Source organism: Notechis scutatus, chromosome 2, assembly GCF_049901735.1.
Source record: "Notechis scutatus isolate UNSWTSFEM ecotype Mainland chromosome 2, rNotScu1.2, whole genome shotgun sequence".
NCBI classification, from domain to species: Eukaryota; Metazoa; Chordata; class Lepidosauria; order Squamata; family Elapidae; genus Notechis; species Notechis scutatus.
In genome coordinates this window covers 160,312,762-160,331,650 of record NC_142010.1, presented here as the reverse complement: position 1 = coordinate 160,331,650, position 18,889 = coordinate 160,312,762, and the positions used below count along the sequence as shown (strand labels likewise).

At 40.0% G+C, this 18,889-nt stretch overlaps 1 protein-coding gene across 7 annotated transcripts in view; it reads right to left on the bottom strand.

Annotated features, from left to right (window-relative positions):
- Window positions 1-744: 744 nt before the first annotated feature.
- SLC44A2 (solute carrier family 44 member 2 (CTL2 blood group)) overlaps window positions 745-18,889 on the bottom strand; it is a 222,631-nt gene continuing 204,486 nt past the window's right edge. For 2 of the 7 annotated variants that reach the window (XM_087957087.1, XM_087957090.1), the window contains exons 21-22: window positions 6,551-6,635; window positions 745-1,979 (exon numbers count right to left, since the gene is read on the bottom strand). In XM_087957087.1, coding sequence (XP_087813213.1) covers window positions 1,876-1,979; window positions 6,551-6,635 — 189 coding nt within the window. In that variant the 3' untranslated portion in view covers window positions 745-1,875. Of the gene's footprint in view, window positions 1,980-2,905; window positions 3,389-6,550; window positions 6,636-18,889 lie in introns of those variants that run through there. The other 5 variants (XM_087957086.1, XM_087957089.1, XM_087957088.1 and 2 more) reach the window with 3 other exon arrangements.

Below are 18,889 nucleotides of genomic sequence, written 5' to 3'. Positions count from 1 at the left end.
TGACTTAATCATGAAAGGACAGATGGTGTACTAATAGCACTTAAATCTCTTAACACAGTAGCGTCAAACTTGATTCCATTGAGGGTTGCATCAGGGTTGTGTTCGATCTTGGAGGGCCAGGGTGTGTGTGGTCAAAGTGTGTGTAGCCAGCTTGACATCACTCATTGAGGCTCTCATTTTTGAGCGTGCACCCCTCTGCCAGCAAAAATGGAGCGCACAGCCTTCCTGGGCCTCTGTTTTCACTGGCAGGGGGCTGTAAGAAACCGTCACAGCCAAAAATGGAGCCCAGGGGAGGGGTCTTGTGTGGCCTCCCTGAGCTCTGTTTTCGCTGGCAGAGGCACTGTGGGCCAGTCCGCTGTTTCCAGGGCAGCCCCGTGGGCCAGATCTAAGCACCTCGCTGGCCGGATCCAGCCGAGCCTTGAGTTTGATACCCCTGTCTTATCACAATAAGCAGAGTTTTGTGGGAGTTTTTATGAAGTTTGCTAATGTGTTTACCCAAAGATTATTGTATGTTTGAGTTCCTGAAATGACAATTATGTTACTTATCTGCTACACCTTGCCTATTTTGTAAGAAATACATAATAGTTTTCAGTTAAAAGAAAGAAATAATTTTGAAAGACAATTTTTATATCTTCCACAAGCTTAAAGACAGAAAGAAGAGATAAACTTTTTAATGGTAATTTGCAGGCATCTACTGTATATTCATTATAGTACTGTGTGCAATTAAAAAGGATGCTAAACAAATTTACAAAACAAAATGTTTAATATTTCAGTTATATTTTCTGTGAAAAGTACAGCAATATAAAAAAGCAAAAATCAAGTTAAATTTACTTGGGCAGCTTAAAAATAACATGGCTTTTTAGAAGAAATTTCAAAGTAAATTGCTGATTATATAGTACATAATTTTGAACCTTTTCTATTATTCTGGCTCCTTACTTGTCATGTATTGATTTATTTCATATTTCATGATGATGTTATTGTTTTATATGATTTTGATCATTTTCATTACAAAAACAAAGCTACTGTCAAACTTTCCTTCCCAGTTTTAACAATCTTTTCCTATGATATACTTTTCTTACCTGGATTTACTATTCATTGTGTTTGGTGTCATTATTAAATTGCATTAGGGATGTAGAGTGGCAGTGAAGTAAATTTTAGAAAATAGATTTTTCCATAAACATTAATATATAATATCCTGGGATCATTGAGTTCTTTAAGGTGACCTTTTAAGTGGCCAATGATTATATGAAATAAATGCTATTACAAGAAAAATAAAAACTTTTGGAACACATGGTTAATAACTAAACTGGATCAAATGCAGCTTCATTGGATCACTTGTACCATTTAGCACTGTCTGTATAGTTTACTTTACCTATATTAGCAAGCAAGAATTGCTGACCCAATGTTTAAACAGTCCAAGTCCAATAGGATGGATGGTTTTCTTAACTGGTCTCAGTCTTAACAGATCTCAGTGATTTATTATGGTGTATTTCTAAGCTATAGCTATTGTAAAGGTAAAGGTTCCCCTCGCACATATGTGCTAGTCGTTTCCGGCTCTAGAGGGCAGTGCTCATTTCTGTTATAAAGCCAAAGAGCCAGTGCTGTCCTAAGATGTCTCCATGGTCATGTGGCTGGCATGACCAAACGCCTTATAGCTATAAGCTAGATCTGTGGTTAATTTATCACTTTAAATGGCAAAAGAAACAAAAACCTGTACACTCAAAAACCAAAAGATACGAGAGGTGTCTAATTTTGCCCACACTACATTTATATGGCACAGCTAGGGGTAGTAGAACCTCACAGATGCTGCTCTATCTTGACAACAGTCAAATTGGTACATTTCATTCTGTCTCATGGAAAGACAGACTTGCCAAATCATGCATCTGTCTGTTTATTAGTCTTCTTCAGCAGTTTTCTCAGGTGAGATGACATGAAGTAAGGCTTCTCAGTAGAGCCATCATTACGCTCCAGGTCTTCCACTGCAAAGAAACACAAATCCCCAAGCAAAGGGATGTGAAAAGATCTTTTTGGGACTAGCACAGGGGAGATAGCTTAAGCATTACATAGGAGTAATCCTGGTTTATAGAACTTAAGGGAAACTTGACCACTGCTTGCAATAGGAATTAGATCTTACCATGAGCAGATAAGTACATATAATGGACATACATAATTAGACTGAAAATTATTCTGATTTGAGAATTTTCCTCTTCTGGTAGTCAACAGAAAGGATGTTAGTTTTCTCCACCCAAAAAGATCTGATTATGGACTTTTTAAAACCCTGTCTTAAAGTAAGGGGATAAATCTTGCCATTCTCAAAGATTCCAGACACATCCATGAAGTCTGAAGTCTTTTTTTCTCCCATGGGATACAAAGAAATTGGATAATAGAAACTGTCATTAGCAAAGCAAAAGTGGAGTTATATGAAGATTTCCTATTAATTATTCACATCTGAAAATTATTCTTTTTTAAAATTAAACTTCCCTAGAAAAAAAATTCCTACTCATAAGTAGGAAAACACCAAGTGTTACAAGTGAAATATGCAAATAGCAGATAAGAATCTGTTTTTTTTAATCTTTCAGCATTCCCCCTTTAGAACAGTTGTGTTAATCTTTTATGCCTTTTGTTGATTGCATCCCTATATAACACATGGAAACAGAAAGAGAAGAAGACTCTCCAAGAACTTCCTACCCTGGAGGGGTTTGCTTCTAGTTTAAAGCAGCAACAAAGTACTTGTAATGAAGCAAGATATTTTTAAAGAACTGAAACTAATCTGAGAGAAATGGTGCTCATCATGGTTATCTTCATCCCACTATTTATTTCTGTTTGTATACAACTGCAATTGCAATTATATACTAATTCTAAATCTATTCAACCAATGGAAGGTACACTATTAAGTAAGCAAACTTACTTGTTAAAGCATTTTATTTATTTCCAAGCAGCTGCTATACAGATATCTATCAAGTGCACAAACACTTGATAAGATATTGTGCCAAAAGCAACCATAGTTAAGACAGCAACAGCACAATCATACTGAGGCATTTTTTTCAACTTTAAACACATTCGCCCTCCAATTTCAAGTCCTTTGGTAAATCTCCTGGACAGAAACAGATTATAGTATATACCATCAATAGCTACTTGTTTGATGGAAGTCAAGAGCACCCATCATTTCTTAGAATATCAAACTTTGCCCATGAAGGTACAGCATCTGCACATAGAAGGCTTGCAGTGGGACACCTGCATACATCTTTCCCATTGGTGCATTGTCCCTATTCTTGACTCTCAGCACTTTTGGAAGATTTTAGGCTTCCCTTCAGGAGGATTTCACTCAATGCAGAGGACATGTAATAAGGCCGCTCAGGAGTTCCATCGTTCCTTTCCAGATCTTCGCCTTTTGGAATCCCAAACAAGACAGAGAAAGCATCCATAAAAGAATGAACCAAGAGAAGCAAAGCAAAAAATAAACAAGGCAAAGAGATACAAAGCAAAAGGGGGGAGAAAAAAAGGAAATGTTGAAGTTAATTGCAATTAAGATTCCTCCACCAAGCAAAGAACAAGACAGCTTAGAGTAGCCTATTTCTATGCTATATTATAGCACAATCTTGCAAGTAAAGCAGAGGGAATTGCTGTGAATTAATGGATGTGGAAAGGATGAAGTTACTGGTTGCAAAATCACAAAATAAAAGGCTGCTTTAAAGTACATTCTAGTCAATTATCTAATCACCAAGATAATTGGGCTGATCTGCTACCTTTCATGGAAGTAGCCTACAACAGTGCAATCCACAGTAGTACTGGGCTAGCTCCTTTCCAAGTCACCAGTAGAATGGACTTTGTGCCTATGCCTGAGTTAAAAACCTCAATGTCCCAAACTGAGTGGATGGACTTATTAAAACAGTGCCATGTGTGCCCTTGCCCAAGCTGCTGAGAAATACAAATATCAGGAGGACAAGCCCCCTTTAAAGTGGGAGATCAGGTCTACTTGTCCACTAAATATCTTAGATTAAAGTTGCCTACAAAGAAAGTGGATCCAAAATTCCTAGGACCATTTCCCATAGTGAAAGTGATAAATCCGGTAACTGTGCAACTAAGTCTCCCTCGTTTATTAGGGAAAGTGCATCCGGTATTTCATAGTAATTTATTGAAACTGGCTGTTACCTCACAATTAAGACCAAGAAATCAACCCACTCCCAAGCCAATAGTGGTACAGGGTGAGACACATTATGAAGTAAAGAAAATATTGGACTCTAGATCGTATAGGGGTCGATTACAATATCTAATCCATTGGAAGGATGCCACCTGGGTGAACAGTTGGGATATAAAGGCAGATAGGTTTTGGTGAAACAGTTTCACGAGAAATTTCCCGATAAATCGAAGAGCCCCCCTGGGGGGGTGGGGAAGGAGGTGGTTAGTTAGTACCAATTCCTAACCTCCTGTCACTTGTCTCATTTCTGTACATTCTCATCGCTTGAGGGGAGGCAGCCTGTCAGCCCCGGATCTATCTTGATTCAGATTCCGGGCTGCCACAGCAGGGGATGGGCAAGCTGTGGGAATGGGAGAGTAGCAAAGGGAGTATAGCCACAACAACATTCTTTTGCCAGAGACAAGTTGCTGGCATCTGGAGGGGAGTGACTGGAATTTGGTGGCAGCTGAGACAGGAGGTTGATTGGCTAATGTGACCTGGGCAGTCACTAAGTGGGTATGAGTTTAAGTGGGAAAACACAGGAATTCTGATTTGGGTTTTCCCCAGATGTGCCAACATGTCTTTATCAGACAATTCTTACTTTGATGGACTTTGTCTCAGAGTTTTGAATTGTCTGGAAAGTTTAATTGGAACTCTGACATCTAAATTAAAAACAGAGACTATAAAGCTCTCACTTTTCTAGTCTGGTGTCTGAACTAAGTGTCATATCCTGCTTTACTGGAGGTCATCTAGAAAAACACTGGATTAGCAAATCTGTTTTATAACCAAACACTTCCTAGCAGAGTAATAGCAAGGGAAAGAAGGAGTGTTAGTATGACTAATGCTCAATATAATTCACCCTACACTATAAATGACTATTTTGTTATTTTCTGTACTTGTCATTTCAACAAAACACAGAATAGTCTCTAATATAAACAGACTCTTGTCAGTATCACAAATAAAAATTCCTTCTCATTTTTTCTGATCAATATAGCTATGAAAGTTTGCATCTTTTAAATAACAGATGAGAAATGCAGAAGCAGAATTATGGGCAGAAGCTAAAAGTCCTTTTTTATTGCTATGCTGCTTCCTTTTAGTGACACTGTTAAGTCTGTTTTTATGTCTATAAAATGATTAATAGTATATAGAGTACATATTCTGTACCTTTTGCATCTGGTCAGTCTAATATCCCTGAGCCAAATAAATTCTTATCTGATTAGGAACTATGACATGGAAATACAGTAAACCTTACTTTGAAGTACAAGAAGTCCTTAGTTAACTATGGTCATTGTAACTGCCAATTCACTAAATGATGTATAAAATGCAATGTCATGTGACTGCACTGATTTACAATGACAATTCTGGCAAATCAAGTGGCTGTTTTTAGATGTGACATTACATGAATCCCATTTGTAGCCTTCTGTTGACTCCCCCCCTTGATTTTGCTTATTGGAAGCCAGCAGTGAAAGCCACAAATTATGATCAAGTACCATAGGATGCTGCAACCATTGTAATTGCAAACTGGTAGCCAAGCCCCTAAATTACATTCACCACAGGAAAGCTGCAATGACTATAACTACGATCCGTTATAACTCTTCTGTGCATCACAACAGTTGTAGAATGAGTGGCAACCTTTTTGTAATATTGCCTTTTGCTTAAACTACAACGGACTAATGTGCTATCTCTGGAATAGCACTAGAATGCAGTTTCCTGGCAAAGGAAGAATAAATTTAGTTAGGAGCATCCCTTTCTGATCTCTAAGTTGTCTATCAACATTTACCAGTGCTACCTTTGAGAATTCATTATTTTGTGGATGAAGAAGATATAAAAGAAGGCCTTTGCAATGTATCCCACATAATCTCCTAATTTAATGCAACAGCATTAGCATTTAGGCTTATAATATTGCCCCATAGTGCTTTACAGCACTTTCTGCATGATTTACATGGTAGAAGCATTATTTGCATATTGCCCACAGTAATCTGGGTCCTCCTTTTACCAACCTCAGAAGGACGGTGTGGTTAGAAAGCAGTATAGCAGACTAATTTTGCCGAGTTTGATTCTCACTGCTCAAGGTTGAGTCAGCCTTCTATCCTTCTGAGGTCAGTAAAATGAGGTTCTAGATTGTTAGGGGCAACATGCTGACTCTGTAAACCACTTAAGAGAGGGCTGTAAAGCACTATGAAGTGCTATACACATCTGCTAAGCTGCTAGTGCTGTGGAAGGCTGAGTCAACCTGGAGCCCCATCAGGATTGAATTCCAGGTTTAATGCTAGTATAACTCAGGAGCAGCTTTGGAGTCAATCTACATTTGGATAAAGCATAAATATAGCAATAGTGGCTGGCACCATTTAGCAGTTTAAACAAGATACTTACAGAAACAAAGGAAAAGTGTGTCCACACACATGGCATATACACTGAAAAATCCATGTGCAATGAGGTAGGAACCCACAATCACTGTCTACAAAGAGAGAGAGAGAGAGAGAGAGAGTAAGTGAGAGAAAGAGTCACCTGTGTGGTATCATATCTATGACGGTAACAATAATGTCTAAATTGATGATACTCAACTCTATATGTCCATCCCTGTCTAACTATGTGAGGTTGTTGCTGTCATCTCATAATGTCTGGGGGCTATTGGAGCTTGGTTGGGGTACAACAGGCTTTGGCTGAACCCTGGCAAGCAATAGCACTTAGACTTATATAGTGCTCCACAGGGCTTTACAACCCTCTGTAAGCAGTTTACAGAGTCAGCATATTTCTCCCAACAATCTGGATCCTCATTTTACTGATCTCAGAAGGATGGAAGGCTGAATCAACCTTGAGCCAGTGAGAATTGAACTGCCAAACTGCAGGCAGCCAGTAATCAGCAGAAGTAGCCTGCAGTACTGCATTCTAACCACTGCACCACCACAACAAGACCAAATGGCTTTGGGTGTATGGACCCCAAAGATCCAGGACTTTGAATCCTTAGTTCTGAATGGGGTGGCATTACTCCAGACAGATCTGGCCTGCAATTTGGTGATTCATCTGGACTCATAACTCCTGCTCAAAGAGCAGGTGGCAGTTACAGCTAGGAGATCCTTTGCACAACTTCAGGTTGTGGCTTTTCCTGGATCAGGAGTCATTCAAGCTCTAGTTATCAGAAATGCATATTGAAATAAGTACCTGGGCAAACCACAAACCAATATAAGTTATATGGAGGGGACAAAAAATGAAGCCAAGATGGACAATGAATGCATTAATACTGAAAGAAAAGGAATTTATTCAATTCCTTTTCTCAAAAAATGGTTTTTTTCTTTAAAGAAAATAGAAAAGAAGAAACTTTGTGGCAAAATGTTTGGAATACTGCAAAGGACTAATTATAACATATATGGAAAGAGAAACAAAAAGAAAAGGCAAACTCAAAAGAATATTGAAGAGGGCTAAGAGAAAAGGCTAGAGAAGGCTAGAGAAAAAAATAGAAAACAATCCACAAAAAAAGAATATAAAAAATCAAATGGACTTAAAAAACATGAATTGAACTTAATAAAGAAGAATTAGCACAAAAATTAAAAGATCTAAATAAAACTTTTTTGAAAATGGAAATAAACCAGAAAGACAGAAAAAGGATAAAGAGAAAAAATTGACTCATCAACTAATAGATGATGAAAGGACTTTTTATTATCGGAATGAGCATAAAAAGAAAATAATCCAAAATTATTACTAAAAATTATATTAGCAAGAGGAAATCTCAGAAGGAAAAATAAAATGATATCTAGAAAAAGCAGATCTACCTACAGTATCAGATACAATTAAAGCAACATTAGAAGAAAGAATAACGATGTGTCAGCCTTCAAGATCTTCTACTATTGCTTTGCATCTTTCGGCTGCCATAAGTAATGGGGGGGGGGGAGGAGGGGGGATAAGTATGGGAAGCAAGCTGGAGGTGGTACAAACTGGCATTGTATAAACTGAGGGGGGAGAGCACATTCTTGCTTAGGTTTCTATTTCTTGCTTAGCTTTCTTTTCTCTGCGCAGCTGCAAACCTTTATCAAAGTATGCCAAGTTCAACGGACAGAAACTTCATCACCACCTGAAGATGTCCACATGATGATATTCACAACTTTTAATTGGAAGAACCATTTGAACTATTGGGGGTGGGATCAACTCCATCACTTTGTATATGTGATTTACGCGCCTAATTCCTCAGATTCAGAATTCTATGGTTGCTACCATTTCATTTTCTAATTAAAAGAGTCTAAGTATTTCTTTCTTGGATTTTGAATGGAGCACTGCCTGTCATGATGGAATTAACAGAAGCAATTAAAAGACAAAAAAAATGGTAAAACACCCAGTCCAGATGGTCTACCAGCAGAATTATATAAAACTTTTCAGGACTCTATAAACACCCCAATGTTGGAAGTATTTCATGAATTATTGATAGAAGCAAAAGTACCAAATTCTTGGATGGAGGCATATATTACTCTCATACCAAAAGAAGAGGCAGACCTGCAACGAATAAAAATTATAGACCGATATCTTTATTGAATGTGGATTATAAAATATTTGCTTCTATATTTGCAGAAGGGCTAAAGAGATTTTAAAATCAACTTATACATTCAGATCAAAATGGCTTTTTACCTAAGACACAAATAAAAGACAATATGAGAATAATCCTGAACACCTTAGAATACTATGAAGCACATCCAGAGAAGCAAATGGCATTGAAATTTTTAGATGCCCAGAAGGCCTTTGACAATGTGACTGGCAATTTATGTTAGCACAATTGAAGGGAATGAACTTTGGGGAGAGATTTATTAAGATGATTAAGGCAATATATTATAAACAAACTGCAAAGGTGATGGTAAATGGAGACATGACTGAAAAGGTTAATAAGGAGAAGGAAACAAGACAAGGATGCCCCTTTATTGCCACTACTATTTGCATTGACATTAGAAGTATTAAATAGAAACTTTAGACAAGATGAGATAAAAGCTATGGAAATAAAACAGGAAAAATATAAGTTACAGGGATTTGCTCATTATTTAGTTTTTATTTTAGAAGATCCATTAGAAATAGGACCTAAATTAATGAAAAAAATTGAAAAGCATGGCGAAGTGGCCAGGATTAAAAATAAAAAGAGAAAAAACTAAGATTTTAGTGAAAAATGTTACAGCGGAGCAAAAGAAGAGTTAACGAGAAGATTAGATATTCAGATTACTAAGAAAGTGAAATATCTAGGGATTCAGTTAACAGCAAGATGTGTGATGCTTAAGGAAGATAATTATTACAAATTAAAACAATAAATTAAGAAGGATTTGGAAAAATTTGCAGTTATTGTTAATAGGGAGAATAGCATCAATTAAAATGAATATACTGCTGAGATTATTATATTTGTTTCAAACAATCCCGATAAAATTGGAGAAAAAAATACTTTGGAGATCTTAACAAAATAGTACTTGGCAAGGGAAAAAAGCAAGAACAAGAGGAGGGTTTGGATTACTTAACTGGGAATTATATTATCAGGCCGCAGTTTTAACATGAATGAAAGAATGGATTATACTGAGGAATACAAGGTTATTGACTCTGGAGGGGCATGATTTACAATTGGGTTGGCATGCCTTTTTATGGTATGGGAAAAATAAGATACATGGTTACTTTCAAAGGCATTATATAAGAAATGCATTATTGTTAGCATGGGAGAAAATTAGAGAACAACACTACTTGAAGATACCAGTCTGGTTTTTGACAATGGAAGCACTTATTCATCCAAATATTATCAATAAGGGAAATATTCTTAGATATAAAGGTATTTTGAATGAAAAGGGTGAGCTCAAAACTAAACAAGAATTAAAAGAGCAAGGGATTGATATGGTTTGGTATTCATATATGCAAATACAGTCTAGAAATGAATAAGATGCTAAACTAGATGGTTTTGATAAAGAATTGACAGAACTGGATGAGATATTAACAGGAACAGAAGAAAAACTGATAAAAATTGTATAAATCTATTGGGAATCAAAGTGTTCGAAGAAGAACAGGTGAAAGAGACAATGATAGCATGGGCAAAAAAATTGGGTTATACCATAGAATGGCAGAAACTGTGGGAGAGAAATTATAAATTAACAATGTCAACTGCTTATAAAGAAAATCTGTATAAGATGTTCTATAGATGGCATTTCGTGCCGGCAAGACTGGCAAGAATGTTTAAAGATAAATCAGCTGAATGCTGGAAATGTCATCAGACACCAGGAACATATTACCATACGGGTGGTTATGTGTAGAAGCTAAAAGATATTGGACACACATGGTTAGGAAAGATGATACAGCAACATATTGATTTAAAACCAGAAATATTTCTGTTGAGGATTATACCTGAAATATAGAGTAAAGAAAAGCTATACTTAATAATTCATGTATTGACTGCAGCTAGAATTGTATTTGCACAAAATTGGAAAAGTGAAAAGATTCTAACAGATGACAATGTGATCAGGAAAATATTAGAATGTGCAGAAATGAACAGGCTAACACTTGCAATTAAAGAAAAGGAACAAACTGAATATTATATGGTATGGGAATTGTTTTATCAATGGCTGGAGAATAAAAATGGAAATCAGAAAATTTAAGATCAATGAAAAATAGTAAACATGTGAATAAGAATTAAATATACTAAGAATTGTTATCATAATTAGATCAGAGGTGGTATTCAACCGGTTTGCACCTATTCGGGCGGTTATTTGGCGTGGGTTACCGAACTGGTAGCGACCCCTGGCTGGCCACGCCCCCGACCCAGTTGCCCAGTTGCTCACTTGCCCCGGTCACTCTCCTAGCTTTCCCTACACACATGGCAGCTGTGGCGCAGCTCAGGCGTATGTCCCAGGGCTGCTACACATGCACACTGCATGTGCAACCACTACACATGCAGTGCGCATGTGCAGCAGCCCCGGGCCTCCACCCGCCTGCCTGCCCTCCTGGAGCACATTTTCTTCCTTCTCCCGGCAGACGCGCCTCTTTCAGCCTGGCCCAGGCAGCAGGTGGGTGAGTGGATATTCTGGGGGTCCTCTCCCTGCTTGTTGTGAGATGCCTGTAGCTGCTGCATGCTTTTTTTGGTGCAGCTGCAGTCCAGCAGACGCACCAAAAAAAGCACGCCCTGTTCTATTTGCCGGGCTCGGCAAGTCTAAGCAGCCGGTGCATAGAACAGGGAGGCGCCAGACCGTTGGAGAAGCGGAGCAAAGCCGGAGATCAGTAGCCGCCTCTTTTGCAGGACAGAAGTCCTCCCCGAATGGGCCAGCTGGTCATCTCCTTCTCTGCCATACAGAACAAATAGCCAGAGAAGGGGACGACCAGCCGACCGATTCGGGGAGGATTTCTGTGCTGAAAAGGCGACTGGAGACTGAAAAAGAGTCGCCTCCAGCAGCCGTCCCTTTGGCCAGCTGATCTCCTCCTTGGCCATACAGAACAAACAGGTGGAGAAAGAGAAGACTAGCCGGCCAATTTCTTTCTTTCGTCCCCTTGGACTACTGCCACCAACGTCCTCCTTCTCCCCAGGGGGAAATGAACAACATGAGGTAGTAAGGGGGGGGGAGGGAGGAGGGGGGAATTCCCTGGCCACCGGGTTGCTTCTTTCCACTTCTTTTGTCTTCCGCTTTTGGCTGCACACAAGGAAAGCAGCAAAAGTCTTTTCCTCTCTCCCCCAAACTCCACCAGAAATGAGTTTTTGGGACCCTGCAAGGCATCCTGCTCCAAGAGGCTGTGCCGGCAAAGACTCATTTCTGGCAGAGTTTGGGGGGAGAGAAAGAAAGCTTCTGCTGCTTTCCTTGCATGCAGCCTGAGAACGGAGCTCAATGCAGGCTAGGAATGGGGCTGCCTTGGAGGGGGTGGGGGGGTGTGAGGGAGAGAGAGAAAGAAAGAATATCACCAGTCCCCCTCCCTCTGAGAACAGAGCTCAAAGCAGGCTAGGAATGGGGCTGCCTTGGAGGGGGAGAGAAGAAGAATCACCAGCCCTCCAAGGTGAGTTCAGTTCTCTCTCACTCTCTCTCTCCTTCTCCCTCCCACCAATGTCAGCAAGCCATGTCAGTCAAAATTCACATTAGTGGTCCACGGGATTTAAAATAATGAGTTTGGTGGTCCCTGAGATCCAAAAGGTTGGCAACCCCTGCTTTAAAGTTCTCCAAGGGTTCCCCATGGACACTGCAAGTATCGCTTTCCCCTCGTGAGTTAAAAGTGCCTAGAATGAGAATGAGAGGCTGATAGAGGGGATGGGAGTGAATCCAGTTTTGGAGCACTTTTGCAACTTAACAGAGATGAATTTTGAAGGAGGTCCTTTATTGGATGCTGCTTTCCCCTCATGAGTTAAAGAGCCTAGAGTGAGAAGGAGTGCGGTCTGACAGAGGGGGTGGGGGAATTCACTCCAGCCTTAGAGAAATTTAAAGGAGCTGCTTCAAAATGCATGTCTGTTAAGTTACAAAAGTGCTCCACATGTATGTGTGTGTGTGAGAGAGAGAGACAGAGAGAGAGAGAAAGAAAGAAAGAAAGAGGAAGGGAGAGAAAGAGACAAAGAAAGAGAAAGAGAAAGAAAGAAAGAAAAATAGGAAGGCAGAGAGAGAGAAAACTCTGTGCTATTGTTTTTAATTGTTCCATTTATCATGTGTTAATATTTTACACTGTCCCTACACCTAGAATGATTTTTCTGCCTTTCTTTTGCCCAGGGCTACCACATATTTTTCAGGGTTTACATGCATTCAATGTCAATAGTCCAGAGCATAAAATACACATGTGTTTAACAAGAGTTGAAAGGGACCTTGGAGGTCTTCTAGTCCAACCCTCAGCTCAGGCAAGAAAGCTGAGGGTGCCAAACTCTGAGTAGAGATCCTGTGAAAGGTGTCAGAATAACACTTAGAAGGGACTTTGGGGTGAACCCTATACCCATTTCAGAGAAATGGCTGTCCGGTCTTTTCTTAAAAACTTCCAGTGATTGAGCACCCAGAGCTTCTGGAGACTGGCAGTTCCACTGGTTAATTGTTCTCACTGTCAGGAAGTTTCCCCTTAGTTTTAGGTTGCTTCTCTCTGTTCAGTTTCCATCCATTGCTTCCTGTTTGCATTCTGCTTCTTTGGAAAATACATTGTCCCCCTTTCTTTGTGGCAGCCCCTTAAAAGCCTGTTGCCTATCACACTCTTGAGTAAAGCAAGTGAGCCATTTCCTCCTTTCAGTGGTCCATGAAAGTACATCTATAGTATGTAGATGATAAAGTCAAAAAAGGTGAACAACATTTTTACAGAACTATAGATAAGTTGAGGCTGGGTGACAAGGAATGGCTGGGAGGGGAGGGGCCAGGTGAGGCACCCCTTGATGTGAGTGACGTTGAGTTGGCCACGCCCACCCAGTCACATGACCACCAAGCCATGCCCACCAAAGAAGCCATGCCCAAAGAACCGGTAGTAAAAAAATTTGAATTCCACCACTGAATTAGATACATTATGTGTAGTAATATGAAGTAAGAATAGAGTAATGATATAATAGTAATGAATATGTATTAATTGTAATGGTTATTTCACAAGATATTTGTACCCAGACGATACACTGTTTAAACGAAAGATGGAATGTTTGTATAAAATAAAATAAAAAATTTAATTTAAAAAAGCTCTAGTTACCACGTATTTGGACTATTTCAACATGCTCTACATGGGGCTACCCTTGAAGAGCATTTGGAAGATAAAGCTGGTACAGAGTGAGACAGTGTGGGCAACTTTTGGGGCCTCCACCACTATACTGCAAGCTGCACTGGCTACCAGTTTGCTTGCAGGTGCAAATCGAAGTGTTGGTTATCACTTTTAAAGCCCTTCATGGCATGGATCCAGGTTACTTGAGGAACATCTCATCTCAATGGGATTGGCCCACCCCACCTGTGCCACACACTGAAGGTCCCATCAGCCAGGGATTGGCATCTGGCTGGATCTAGGAGAAGAGCCTTCTCTGCTGCTGCTCCTGCCCTTTGGAATATCTTGCCCCAGGGAGCAAGTGAGCTCCCACTCTTCTGATCTTCCACAAGAGCTTGAAGACCTGGCTCTATCAGCTGGCTTGGGGTTCCAATGGGGGAGCATCATGTTGGATGTGGTTGATAGATTTCAGCAACAAATTCCCCACCACCATGTATCCTACTTGTTCCCTCCCCATCTTTTAATTAGAGCTCATAATTGGTATTTTATAGTATTTTATTGTCATTATTTACATAGTTTAATTCTTTTTAACATTATAAATTACCTAGGGATACCTTGTGGTGAGATGGGCGGAAAGCAAATTTAATAAATAAATAAATATGAATTGGGTCTGGTGGAAATCAGAACTCTCTTCCAAGCATTTGAGAACTATATGCAAATTGCACATATTGCACATGGATCATTCTAAGTCAAGGTTATTTTTAATATGGTTGAAGGAACCAGTTAGTTGGATTGACACAACAGATTAAACCATGGTTTATAAACTGCAACGGATAAGCTCATTAGACTACAAACACCCTATGCCAACCACATTTTAGCTTAGTGCAAATCTATGAATTAACTAATTTTCTTTAAAATTTAACTCACAGTTAGGATAACATGGGTAGCATAAAACCTATGTACTTTTCCCCTTGAAGTAAGATGGAAATTAAATATAATCAATGATTAATATAGAATACATATTATCGGGCTTCACTGATCGTGCCCAACACATTGCCAGCCACCTAATAGGGAGTGGGAGATGGGTCTCCGAATCTGCGCCTCCTACCTGACTGGCTGTTCCCCTCGCTGAAACAACACGAGACTGTTGGCTGTTCCAGTTGCGGAGCATAACGATGTGGATCCATTGCAAGTGCCTGCCGAACTATCTTTAGTTGTAGGGCATGAGGATTGTATTGCGTTCCGGTGATGAGGGGGGAACTCATCTTATTGTGGTTTCCTTTACTTTGGCTTATGAGTCAGCACTTCGGGGTTGGGTGTGTTCTGGGCGTTGGATATAGTTGCGATTAGGATTGCGGGGCGGTGGCGTTAATTAGTTAGGCAGATGCTAGTTTGGGAATGGGAAGAGGATGGGGCATAAAAGGCACTGAGAGGCGTTTACTTTCAGCGCTGGCTTTGCTCGGGATTGCCGTTGTTTGTCTACTGGAAGAAAACAATCTACAATAAACTACTTTTCACCAAACCTGTGAGTAAATGTGTTTGTTGACTGAGTTTCCGGATTTCCAAAATAGGGCTTACAGAAAGCCAGCGCTCACTGTTACAGTATCTAGACTAACTGCATGAAACATATTGAGAACGATTAGTTGAGGAGAATGGCTGAAGGGACGGAACAGAAACGGATTGAGGAGGACACAGAAGACGTTGAGGAGGAGGGGGGAAATGGGCAGGTGTTGCCATCTGGTGGAGAAAAAAAACAAGATGTTGAGCCACCGGTATTGCAACCAGTGGTTAGACCCAAGATATTTAAAGAACAGAAAAAAGGAAATGTTGGTGAGCCTAGCTTCACTCGGAAGCAGGATTCAGGAAAAGATTTTTATCCACCGGACCGTCTTTAGGATTGGAAAGTCAGGCGTTGGCCAGGCTCAGGAGAAAGCTGGCTAATGGCCCCTGGCAATGAGACATTAGACATACTAAAAATGCAGTTTGGGGAACTTACTTTGCATGGACTTAACACAAAGAGTATACTGGATAAGAGATTGGGGAAATATAAGAAAAAAGAACCGTTATTTACATCCAATCCATTAGGGCTCCGGGAATCAGGAGGTCTCCTGACTGGAACAATCAGATTTACGTCCTGGGAGTACAACTGCTACACAACTTGGCGAAGAACAAAGGCAGTCAATGAGGACTAGTGGATTAGAATGACAAGAGATGGACTTGGAGCCCTTTGGGATGCCCAGCCACAGGGGCGATGGGTTCCTCCCTGAACAGCAAGCTTTGATGGAACTCCAAGTAAAGTGGCTATCTTTCTAGGACAAGTATTAAATCATTTTGAGTTATATGGCCACTACTACACATCACATTGGTCTTTGATAGTAGCGATTACAGGTGTCTTGGTTGGAGAGGCCGATGATTGGGTGGCTGATTTGTACCATCATAGGGCAGAAGAATTAGCAGATGTAGGTCAATTCTTGGCTGCTTTCGTTTTGAAGACAATACAGCTGACAAACAAGCAGAGGAGGATTTGTTAGCAACCAAAAGGGTCGGTCAGCTTGGGAGTATGTAGGGGAGTTTAGGAGGATGGTTAGTAAACTACCATTCATACTGGAGAGTTTGTTAATCCATCTGTTTAGAGAAGGCCTGGATAGTAATTTAAACCAGGCTTGGCTTTATCATGGTTCGTTTACTACGTTAACACCGTGGTATCAAGTGGCAATCGAATTGGACAATGGTTTACGTCGATTGCACCCGAGACTGGAAAGGATTACACCACCAATAAGACCTTTAGGTACTATTACAAGGCAATTATATAGGCAAACTCCAATTCAAAGGGGCAGAGACAGAGGGACATTTTGGTGTTTTCGTTGTGATAGACCTGGTCACAGGGCCATGGAATGTCCTGTACCGCCATTAATTATGATGAAGGGCCCCAACTACCTTAATCTTTGCATTGAGATAAACCAGGGAGATAAGAATGGAAAGAGCGTGAGAGGACGAGAGGAATAGTGAGTAACCCACCCGGAAGCCAGAGTGCAGAAGAACCATTTACTATTCCATCCAATACGTCGTGTGAAAGTGAAATGGAGAGTATTATGCCTGACGATCCTATGGTAAGTAGCCCTATTAATCCTTTTATTATACCTGTGTCTGTGGAATAAACGTACTAATTACACTATTCAAGTGGGGGCATTAATTGATTCAGGATGTATAAGGTGCCTAATTACTAACGCGGTGGTGGAGAAATTGCAGTTACGGGTTATTGAATTGGATGTTCCAATTAAGTTTGAACAGGTGGATGGGTCTATACTAGGTGGAACTCCAGCAACTCATAGGACAAAATATATCAAAATGGTTATGGGAGAGCACTGGGAATGGATTTCTTTTGTGGTGGTTTCTCATATGAGTAAAGCATTAATTTTGGGATTGGCATGGCTGGATAAATGGGAACCGACCATACATTGGGAGAACGGCTATCGAAAGATACGATTAGTGGCTGGTCCTTATCCACCAGAGCATAATGAAAAACATCTGATAGCTAGTAAATTGTTAAATGAAAAAACTCAAGGAATACCTGAATATCAATATCCCAGTGAATATGCAGATTTGTCTGATGTATTCAATGAAGAGGGCACTGATTGCTTACCACCTCGTCGCACTATGGACTGTGCCACAGAATTAATTCCAAGGGCTCCTTTGCCTAAACCACGGATGTATTCAATGACTCCGCGTGAGTTAGATGAAATGAGACAGTACATCGATAAAAATCTAAGAGGGGGTTTAATCACCCCTGGAAGGTCTCATATGGCAGCGCCAGTGTTGTTTCGTGAGAAGAAAGATGGAGGACTTCGTTTATGTGTCAACTATAGAGGCCTAAACGCGATCTGCCTGGAACCATTGTACCCATTACCACTGATTAAGGACTTACTATCTACCTTGGCAAAAGGACGAATATTTACAAAACTCGATCTAAGAGAAGCGTAAAATAGAGTGAGAATACGGAAGGGAGATGAATGGAAAACAATGTTTAATTGCCCTCTCGGTAGTTATCATTTCAATGTGATGCTGTTTGGCTTACAGGGGGCTCCAGTGGTCTTTATGCAACTGATAAACGAAGTGTTGCACGAACATTTATATAGGAGCATTTTAGTTTATCTGGATATTTTAATTTATTCGGATAATGAATATGAGCATATTCAATTAGTGCGACAGGTGCTTTGAAAATTGCTGGATGCCCAGTTATATGTCAAATTGTCAAAATGCGAGTTTCACACCTGGCAGTTGGACTATTTAGGATATTGCATATCTGCACAGGGTATTGAAATGGACCCCACAAAAGTTAAAGCTGTGTTGGATTGGAAAGCCCCGAACACAAAGAAACAATTACGAAGTTTTTGGGGGTTTGCAAATTTCTATCGTCAATTTATACCCCGCTTTGCTGACATAGCTTTACCCTTAACTGAACTATTGCATACTAAATCTATTGATATTGAAAAATCAAAAACAAGAATTGGATTACCATGGACTAAAAAATGTCAGGAGGCTTTTGAAAATTTAAAGCGTTTGTTTGCTCAAAAGCCGATGTTGAAACACCGATCCGAATCTGCCATTTGTTAACCAGGCAGATGCAAGTGATGTGGCAGTGGGAGCTGTCCTATTGCAGACAAACATAAAAGGACTGTTGCAGCCATGTGCTTATACATCCAGAAAATTTAGTTCGACTGAACGCAACTGGGCAATTTGGGAGAAGGAGGCATTTGCAGTTCATTGGGCCTTACTCACCTGGAGACATTTACTGGAGGGAGGTCCACATCCATTTGAGGTGTGGACTGATCATAAGAATTTGGAAGCATTGCAAAGCCCATGCCGATTATCCCCAAAGCAGGTTAGGTGGGCGTTGTATTTTAAACGGTTTAATTTTACATTAAAATATGTTCCATCGGGGAAAAAATTCATGGCAGATGCCTTATCGCAGCTTCCTCAATACAATAACCAAAGGGATAATATAATACAACCACTTATACCATGCAGTAACCATGCTGAGTCATTAAAAACTACTATAGTCACCAGTGACTGGCCTAC